The sequence below is a fragment of the Mizuhopecten yessoensis genome, unplaced genomic scaffold, assembly GCF_002113885.1.
Source record: "Mizuhopecten yessoensis strain PY_sf001 unplaced genomic scaffold, ASM211388v2 scaffold7087, whole genome shotgun sequence".
NCBI lineage: Eukaryota > Metazoa > Mollusca > Bivalvia > Pectinida > Pectinidae > Mizuhopecten > Mizuhopecten yessoensis.
Window position 1 is genome coordinate 362,297 of NW_018406874.1, and position 10,539 is coordinate 372,835.

At 34.5% G+C, this 10,539-nt stretch overlaps 1 protein-coding gene across 1 annotated transcript in view; it reads right to left on the bottom strand.

Annotated features, from left to right (window-relative positions):
* Window positions 1-2,991: 2,991 nt before the first annotated feature.
* Window positions 2,992-10,539, bottom strand: part of LOC110453105 (polyamine-modulated factor 1-like) — a 9,546-nt gene continuing 1,998 nt past the window's right edge. Inside the window, exons 2-6 of the mRNA XM_021501943.1 lie at window positions 9,565-9,741; window positions 7,382-7,487; window positions 5,589-5,689; window positions 5,145-5,343; window positions 2,992-4,777 (exon numbers count right to left, since the gene is read on the bottom strand). Of these exons, the coding sequence (XP_021357618.1) occupies window positions 4,703-4,777; window positions 5,145-5,343; window positions 5,589-5,689; window positions 7,382-7,487; window positions 9,565-9,692 (609 nt within the window). The 5' untranslated portion in view covers window positions 9,693-9,741 and the 3' untranslated portion in view covers window positions 2,992-4,702. The remainder of the gene's footprint in view (window positions 4,778-5,144; window positions 5,344-5,588; window positions 5,690-7,381; window positions 7,488-9,564; window positions 9,742-10,539) is intronic.

Sequence of the window (10,539 nt, forward strand, 5' to 3'; positions counted from 1 at the left end):
TTTATGGAGTGAAACAATGATTTGGTAACTTGATTGCTAGATTTCGATTACAGTTTTATATTTGCCGTTGTTAAGCCTTCACAAACGACTCGGTTGCTGAAATTAGTTTACAAGAAACCCCCCCTAATGATTTGTACTGTACTTTGCATGTCTACACGTACAAGTTTAGTAAAAATCACTATTCACTGTGATTTTTGAGTGATTTTTTCGTTTTTCTAGGAGAAGCTTCAAATATTAATCATTCTATCGTACTTTTTGTTTTTAATTACTTTCCTTGCAATTAGCGACCGTTATGTACATCCTAATTGATTTTAGGATATATATAACCCTATTCCTGTGTTGAACAGCTTTAAAATGGGTTAAGACCTGATCAAAATTGATTCCAATGCAGATGGTATAGTTATGGGTTAATAGAAAGAGAAAAACGACAAGCGATAGTACCAACACAAAATTACAAAGGCCACGGTGAGTCCCACAGTTCAAACTGGAGACTAAACGGAAGTCCCTTGCACCGTCGACAAGAGGACCATTAATCACAGAGGTGGGCCTTTACCCATCCTCGGTCCCAGGGGGAAATCGCACTCTTGTTTACCCTCGGTCCAAGAGAAAAAGAAGCTAAGTGCGGTTGTTACCATGGAACCGAGGATGACCTTAAACATATAGGTGGAATTTATTCTGGCATGGTTCACGTGCAATTTAAGTTGACGAATAAACCAACAGTTGTAAACGTATTACGTTATAATGGGTTAAGAAGGGACTGTCTTACCTACTGTAGCACCTCTCCATGTTGATTTACATACTTCTACATTGTTTTTGAACACTTTAAACATCGACTTTTACGCTTTTGGCAGATTAGTCGTTAATTGACTAAATGACCTTACGGTGCAGTAAAATGCTAATCTTGTTTGGTTTTCTGCAATCAACATACTAAACGTGGGTACATCCTAACTTTAAATTTCTAATAATTAGGTTCACAAGAGCATCAAATGATCATATTTGTAATTGTCTTAATTGTAAACAGACCAAAACATAATGATACGCATCTTAATTTCCATCACAATTGCAGGTAGGTGATAAATTACATACACGCACGGAATACATCACTTCTACAAGCAAGACCATCACAGCTGTTGGTTTCTTTTTCAATACAGAGTGGTGAAGATTACTTCCTTTTGAAGGAAACAAACCATGATCTGGAATTAGTCTATTATGAATCTTATAACGGTGCAACTGAAAGCTTTTCTGTCCGTGATTATAAAGGTGTACATCAAGTAACTCATAAGTGACTACAGAGGAAACATCAGACATGAATTTGGCAGCTTCTAACTGAACCCTTTTTAAGGGGCTCGGTAGTTCATCAGAAAAAGTATCCAAGACACAGGAGACTCGTCGAATAAAGGACGTTTTTCTTGTCTCTTTACTGCTTTTATATCTTAATTGTTTTAAGGCAGCTACTTTAGAACAGGTTGTTTAATAATGTGATAAACATGATCAAAGCCATTTCCAGTTGCTACTGGAAACACCCCAAAGTGACTACGAGTCCGTAGAAGGAATTCATTGTTAAAGCCAAGATTTAGTTTGATATGGAGTGGTATTGAAGAGAACTACTTCGCCTTTGCAAAATTGAACTTGGAAGTACATAGGGCAGTGATCAGATCAATCCTACAAGTGTTGAAAATCATGGTTTAAGACCTTGTCTACTACGATTTATCATATCACCTTAATTTGGAAGCTGGTCCGGATATTACCGTCTCCGGATTTATCACAAATTTAATCGTCCATTAGCACAAATATCGGTTTGTGTCTCATCATTTTACATTCCTTTTTAGGTGCATCATGCACGTTTGGGTTGGTTCCACATAAGCGTGTCCCGTCAATATTCCTGGCATGGCAACAGATAATCAACTTCAGAACAACACATGTATATGGATCTTCAGATTATATATACGATACCCATGGTATGGGAGCCTGCTGCGAAAATATCGTTATGTTGTACACTTTCTTATTTGTCTTTCGGGTAGAATTTGAATCTTACCAAACACATCATCCAGTCTCCGTTTTAGAAATGCAGGCATATCCTCATAGTCAATCCAGTCTTCGTTAGTTTAACTCGAGTTGATTTTGAGAAGTTGGTATTCAGAGAAAGCATGCCTATGATTTGTTTGTATTCACGTACATCAAGCTTTGTCTCCAAGAATCTTAGTCCACTTAAATCAGAGTTTGAGCTCAAATATCTATGTAAAATATGGGATTAGTTGAGAGTCCAGTCTGAATTCAGTTTGTGAGATCTGGTGTTGTTCAATTAAACTCTACTTAAATGGTGATAGGGAATTTTACTCGTTTTTATTCTGCTCCATTTTATAGACATTAAACTTTCAGAATGTGACCCTTTTGAATTACAACAATTCTGACATAATGAACTCGAATATTAAGTTTAAAACGCAACCAAAAAATACGACTTCATGTACCATGTTGTCTGTAAAATGAATCGAACATGGAAGATGTTATCGGGTCCAGTACTAATTTTTTGTCGATGCATCGACCTCTCTGCTTTACGTCTTTTGAGCGACTATTCACCCAAATTGCTTTTGAAATAAAAAGACACATAGGTATATATATATATAGTCGCATTTAAAAGATTTTATCACTGTTGCGATTACAAGAAACCAAATAAAGTGGTGTTTTTTTAAAATCAAATGTAAAGAAAAAAACAATGCATTTATGATTTTTTTTTTAGAAACACCTCTATTTTTCGTAATCTACATTATTCTTAAACTGAAGGTTTTAAGCGACTTTGAGGTAATTTTATAAAATGGAAATCTCAGATATTGTTTGATACAGCTATAGAGTATAGGTTGAAATAACTATATAGGTCTTTATAGCTGTATAGCTCAATCAGCATAGTGTACTGGACCTGGTTAGTGCAACTCTATTTACACTAGACCACAAGGATATTAAGATCATCAACAACAAATATCAGATGTAATTTGCTCATTATATTTTAATTATTATTACGTTATTACAATGTATCAAGGCTTGTGCATATGAATGTATAAGGAAGTGATGATTAAGCATTGCACAATTGGACACGACCTATATGAGGGCTGTCACAATATATCGGGAAACAGGTATATCGCAATACATGGGTATATCGTATCGTACCACCATACAGAGATGAACTATTGCTGTATCGCAATATTTCTAATAAGCCTATTCTTATGTATCTGCTTGGTGTTGTAACTTTGCAAATTATTACAAATTCTAACAAGTATGCCAATAAGCATAAAGCATGCTTTTAATGGTTTGACAAAAATCTTAAATCTATGTACACCATATTACTTAAATCTATGTACACCATATTACTTAAATCTATTTCTACCACAATACGCTGTGTTATTCCACTCTCAGATCATTGTATAAACACGCAGACTGTTAGATAAATATGCAATCTGAATAAATACAGCTGTTCATTATCACGTACCGCATGAAAAGCCGTAGGTATTTTCAATAACATCAGATTTTAATGAGATTGATAAATATGTGTTATATACCACACGTGGTATATGACCTTCAAGAGTTTTGATTGGTCGAGAAGATGAACTTTGACCGGGAAGACTTTTTCCACATGCCTTTTGCCACCTGCTGTTTTGTTTACGTCGTGGTAGTTTCGGCTAGTAGGTAAATACAACACATGTGCAATACGGAATGTTGTAATTCATGGTCCGAAAATTGCTTGTATTACTATAACAAGATTCAACAGGTATGTGATAAATCGTGATACACTCTCGGCGTATTGCGACACCCCTAACCTATACACACTTCCAAATATACATGTACTGATAATCAATGTGTACAATGTTTGGCAACGTCCAACTCTAAATTGCATGCAAGGTAATACAACAGTTGTTCATCGAAAATAACTGGGGTGCTAAAACAATAGCTTTCTTATTCCACATGGAAAAAAAAAGTAAATATCATGCTAGAAAATGTCGATTCTTTCATTTAGAAGAATCTGTTCGACCAATTGCCATTTTCTAAAAGAAAATGAAAGATGAAAAAAAATATGAGATTATAACATGTGTTGTAGTATTCCATTTACATTCTTACATTGTCATCGTACTCTTTGAAAATTATATTTTCAGTGTGTATTGTTTTCATCTGACAATCATTGAGAAGTCATTTCCCAGTCATAATATTTCTTGATAACTGTACAATAAAAAACATCCAAACCTTTCCCTTCAAATATAACAATTAGTTAAAAATCAAACGTAACATCACATGCGTATAAAAGGACATGTTCATTAGAAAGATATAAAAGTTTATTTATATCTTATTATAAATAAGTAGAAATACCTTTAACTATTTGTTATGTAAGCACATTAGTCTACCCGCTTACGACAGCAAGATAAGAAAGCCAGTGACAGCTATTAACTTGATGAAAACCTTATCAAAGTTGCCTTCAGTGTTCACTATATTGCATGCATCAGAAAATCATCAAATCCTGTAAGCTGATGGCCACATATGCATTACACATGATTACTGTCAGACACATACAAATGTCTTCTCAGTGAATGGGCAGAGAACCAGAAACACCCTTGCTTTATTACTGAGAACGACTTTTTAATGGTTCTCCACCAACTTACACGTAGCTCGTCAGGTTCACAGCACCAAATTCTAAGAGATATCCAAGGTCAGGTGGAGGTCACACAATCGTGCCATATTTTTTAACAAATTGTTCGAGATCATTAGCAGGAATTGTTGTTGCTGCTTCATTTATCTGCAATAAAAGTCAACACATTTGTTTGAAATGATAAAAACATTTGTTTATATTTTTTACACCATACTTTTACATTGAACTTTAAATTTTCTGAATGTGCATAATTAGTATATTTCAAAACAAAACTAATCCTTCAAAGATATTTTTGTTACAATGCACAGTTTATTGAGATTTTCAAAAATGTTCTATTCCTTATAATCAGTAGTTTAAGATTTAAGATTCATGATTATTCTCTTCTGAGGCATACAGCCCATCTATATTTTCTTTCTCTGAGAAATACAAATACTAAGCTGAGGTAATGGTATAACTTATGTCAATGAGACGAGCTTAAATATTTAATTTCACCATGAATACTTAAGGGACTGACCTGTCTCCACTTGTCAATACCGTTGTCCACTGTGCGTTTGGTGCCAAGGAGCTTTTTCTGTCGCAGAGCCACGTGGTCCCTGAGCAGGGTGTTCTGGTGCTCCAGCTGGGTGATGACATGCTGAAGCTGTGCCTTCTGTTTCTCTTTGATTGGGATATTGTGTACCTGACTGTCTTGCTGGGGGTCACCTGAAGGTCGCCTAACACAAACAGAAATATTTATATTTTGGAGGTCCGATTCTTATGCTTGCTTTAATATGATGTGTCCAATTTATTCACAGTATCAAATATCTTGACTTGTTTTTTTACAATTACAGGTATGTAAAAATATAGCTGATGAGTTTTTCGTCAATCATAAATATTTATGTTAATGTTTCTATATACAATACCTTACACATGTACATACCAAATGCAACATGTCCATACATTTCAAAAATATCCTCACCATGCCAGCTCTTTATTGTCTTTCTGACTGGCGATAATTCCATCCAGGTCATCTAGTATTTTCTCCATCTGTTCTTCAGCAAACATCAACATTACTTCCTCCTTCAAACAAACAAAAACGTGTCCACTATAAAATAATACCTTACAATAACCAATCAGTGTTGTTCCAATTAGTCAATCTGATCGATGATTGGTCATTTTACCTTTTCTTTGATCGAACATGGCTTGACAATAACAAAAAAAAAATTAAGAGTTAAAAGATTTGGAGCAGACCTGAAAAACGATAAAAACAAACACCTTTACTCTTAAGTTTCACCATAAACTGCTTTCAAACACCATTTCTGCCTTTATTTAGGCACTTAAAATATGTCCACGTCATTTTACCCATTTTGGTGAATGCTTCTCTGTTTCTTTTTCTTTCATTCCTTTACTATGTTATAATGAGGGGCAAGATGATAGACATGCATTGTAATCCATTAAGTATCACATCATTCTTAAAGTATTTAAAGTACCTTGTAGCAAGTGTCATGTCTATGTGATAAAAATGCTTGCACTGATGCTTTTGTTACGAAGAGTGATAGTACTCACTGTAATGTTCACATTTATGTAATTGGTTCTTTGCTAATGTACTGCCTAATGCCTCTTAATCAGGGCATGCAGTAGACCCTTGAGAGTATGTTTTTGACTCCCCTTAATTTGATTTGACTTGTGGGTTTATAGCTATAGGGACATGTCTACCATAATTGGCTTGACAATAACAAAAAAAAACTTGCACCAAAACTTTAACCGAGAAATTATATTAAGTCCAAAACACGTAAAAATTGCGCGAAAAAATTTCAATCCCAAACATGACAAAAACTTTAACCCAGAAATTGCACGAGAAAAGTTAAGTCCCAAACATGTCAAAAATTTATAAAAATAGGAATTATTTTCCCAAATTAAATCCATATTGTCCTTCTTAGACCCCACATGAACATCCATGCCAAAAATTAGGACAATAACACATGATCTGACTGAACTGTAGACCACTGAAGAAGTTTGCTCTGAAACTTTAACCAGAGGGACGGACGCAGACGCTTTACCATAATACACCCGTCGAAATTCCTTGTTCAGTTACCATTTGATTGATTAAATTTGTGATTTGAATATAATTGTTTTTAAATAATGTTGATGAACAACCTTTAAATGGATTACAGTAATTTTGACTTAGTGTAAATTTAGATTTTAAAAATCATATCACATCTGAAAATCTGAACAAAAAATAATAAATCAAATTAAGTTCACTGGAAATGCACAAAAACATTAACTTTACTGTCAACATACAAAGGTATTTTAGCTGTACAATGTAATATTTTTTTTGCATTTTTCACACTAATCCGAATATTCATAATCATGATTAGCAATAAAGGAATGAAGGGAATTTTGTATCTTCTGCTATCAGGATGTTTTAGCTGTTGAAGCTTGGTGTAGACATGTTCAACTTGCCAATAAGTCGTGCATACTTAAAGTATGGACCTGCATACTAAATATATTTGAAATTTATCCAATTTTGAATGGAAAGTTAAGTGTGACAGATGGACACATCAAAATATATATAGCATCTCCCACTTTTCTGAGATACAGTAAAACTGTATTCTGTAGGGTGCATGTTTCCTTCTGATATCAACAAACCACTAGTAACTAAATAAGTATCACCTATGTGTGTCAATACAAGTCATGTACAGGTAGACAGAATTCTGATATCAACAAACCTGAATCATCACAACTGTTGTGTTTGTGGATTAGACAACTTACACTAATGTGACAGTCTAGCTGCTTCGTAAGCTGTAAATGCATCTTTTTGAGGACTTCAGGATTCTTCTTGTGAATGGGACGAAGATGCTTTTGAAATAACTGTAACCTGTAATAAAGTGAAAAAAAGTCATTATATTTTGTATCCGTAACAGCTAATGTGTTTATCCCAACACAACACATACAACATGTTCATATCCAAGTGTTTTTAAATCTTTGAAATCAAGTACTAAGGTATATACTAGTACATACAATAACATTATGTAGTGTTTTATGGCAATCTGCGATCACTTTAAAAAATATCCAAACAAGAAATTATGTTAAAATATTCTAGATCCATAGATGGTGCCACTTCACATTAAATCCAATATTTACTTTTTATTAAAAAGACTGTCAAATATATGTTTGATTTTTTGTGTTATTTCCTTTAATTAGCCCCTACCTGTACCACTCTAAAAAAAAGGAAATAAAACAAACATGAATCCCGACCAGGTCTGACCTTCCCCAATTTTTCAGTCATGTTACCTGAAACATAAATATTTTTTTTGGTCTGACCAATTTATGAATTAGTTGATTTGATTTTTGAATTGTATCAAAATATTACATTTGCAGAGAAAATTTTGCAGTTTTCACAAGGCATGATCTTATTTTTATGGAGAATAACTGCGATAACAATGCAGGTTTGATTGCCAGTGGACCAGTGCAACTTTTCTGATGAATATCAGTTATAATAAGGGCTTTCATAGAGAATTTGAGCCTCGGCAATAGTACGGTTATCTGGGATTAAAAACACAACCTGTACCTAGATGTAGGCCAGGAAACTCTTAAAATTTGACAATGAATGCAAAACATCGCTGATGAAACTGAGTCTTTATTGATAATGGTAACAGGAAAGAGAATAGTGTGCTTCAGTTCCACCGGTGACATAGAACCCTCAATCTCCAGATTCCTAGTCGAACGCTCTACCACTGAGCTAAAGGGAATTTCCCTCCAGCTCGAAGCTGGAAAGCGACCTTAATCATGTGTACAATTAAAACCTGCCACACTACGTATACTCCCCCCTTTTTAAATGTGTTCGCCCTCAAAACACCACAACCCAGGTTCCAACTCCCTGTCACCATAGGAAGGCCCACGGACACCGTTTGTAACAGGAAAGAGAATCCACCGGGGATCAAGCACTCAATCTCCAGGTTCCTAGTCGGACACTCTACCACTGAGCTAAAGGGAAATTCCCTCCAGCTCGAAGCTGGAAAGCGACCTTAATCCTATGTACAATTAAAATCTGCCACAATGTTATCAATTTTATTTTATACACTAGTACTAGTACTGCAACTATGTATATCTTCTGTCTTATAAAATCGTGGAATTAGATCTAATTCTGTGATAAAATATGATATGTCCCTGCCTCTGTCGTGCTTTTGGACATGTATATTTCTTTATGGTGCTAAAATTCAGTGGCGGATCCAGGGGTTTTTTTTGGGCTTCAGGACTTTTATTTTCAAAATCATGTATTTTAACCATTTTCCTCACATGGAACACAGGGTCACGTTACAAATGTCTGAAATACACATATGCTATACTGATATGGGTCACAACACACATAAACATACACGTATGTTTATGTGTGTTGTGACCCGTATCAGTATAGCATATTATGTGTATTTCAGACATTTGTAACGTGACCCTGTGCATGGAAACTCCCCTGGAAATTAAGAAACACACCAGATAGGTCTCTGGATCCGCCACACATAACTCTTGTGTCGTGTGTTCGTATACATTTTTTTTATTTATTTGTTACAATTGCAAGCCCTTGTGGATGGAAGCGTATAGGTAACAACAGAACGGCGTATGGACAGGGGTTCGAATTCGTTACACATGTCTGAAACACAGGGGCATGGATCGCTTTACTTTTAATATTAAAAAAAAGGGCTCCTATACTAATAAATATTTATTAGTATAGGAGACCCTTTTTTTAATAATTACAAGTAAATCGATCCATACCCTTGTGGTCTGAAATACACATACATTGTATGCTATACTAATATCGGTCACATCATACATAAACATACTTATCTACGTGTGCTGTGACCCATATCAGTATAGCACATGTGTATTTCGGACATTTGTCTGTTTGTAACGAACCCTGAGGTGTATGGGAGCAGATTTGAATGAAAACTTTCGAATACTTTGCAGATGAAATAATCTTTTTCCTGGCCTGTGTCAACGCATTATTAAGAATCTGCATTCGTCCTAGTGACTCTGGCTTCTGTGATTCGTCTTTCGTTGTATCCATAGACTCGCTTTCATCTGCCATTATGTTGTCGTTAGTGTTTTGATTTCCCGCGGAGATGTTCGAAATTTCCCACTTATCTTGGCGGTAGGTAAATCTTGTACGCCGCTCCCGCTCCCGTCCCAAAACCCCGTACCAGGCATATAGAGATATTTTAATATCTCATTAACGCGATCGTTTATATTTTTTATAAAATTATACAATAATTTCAAACATTATTTTCTAAATGTGACTATTAATAAAATGTAAATTTATCATCTAATAATTTAGAAATTGACGATAATGTTTATTTCAAGGGGGTAAAACTTGTACGCCGCAGTCAACCGTGAAAATCACGGTTTTTCATATATAATTAGATATTCAGTGAAAATTAACATGTTGTTTTCAGATATATAGAACAAAATACCTTACTGTTTATAATTATGTAAGTTTCGTTGAAATAAACGACATATTTCACATGAAATTCTGACTTTGTTGTGATCGCGGGGTGTTTTGTTTACTCCCGTACCCGTCCTAAGGGGACATCACTATGTCAATCTATGTCGTTATCAAGTAGAACTCTTCGCCATTCTATTAGAATGTTTCCAGGCTCTGCGACGAGGACGCAGTTCTACATAAGAGCCCATTTTTTGTTAAACTATATAAATATATATATATAAGATTAATAATAGTTCACAAAATAAGAATTCATGATTGGTTATCATTAGAAAAGAATGGTTATTTTTATAAAAAATGAAACGTTTTATAAAAAATGATTTTATGATTGAAATAATTGTGTTCTTTTTCAAAAGGAATTTTAAGTTTACTCACTACACATTTTAACTTTTAATAGGATACATCTACAAATACATTAAAAAATACCAAAAATACT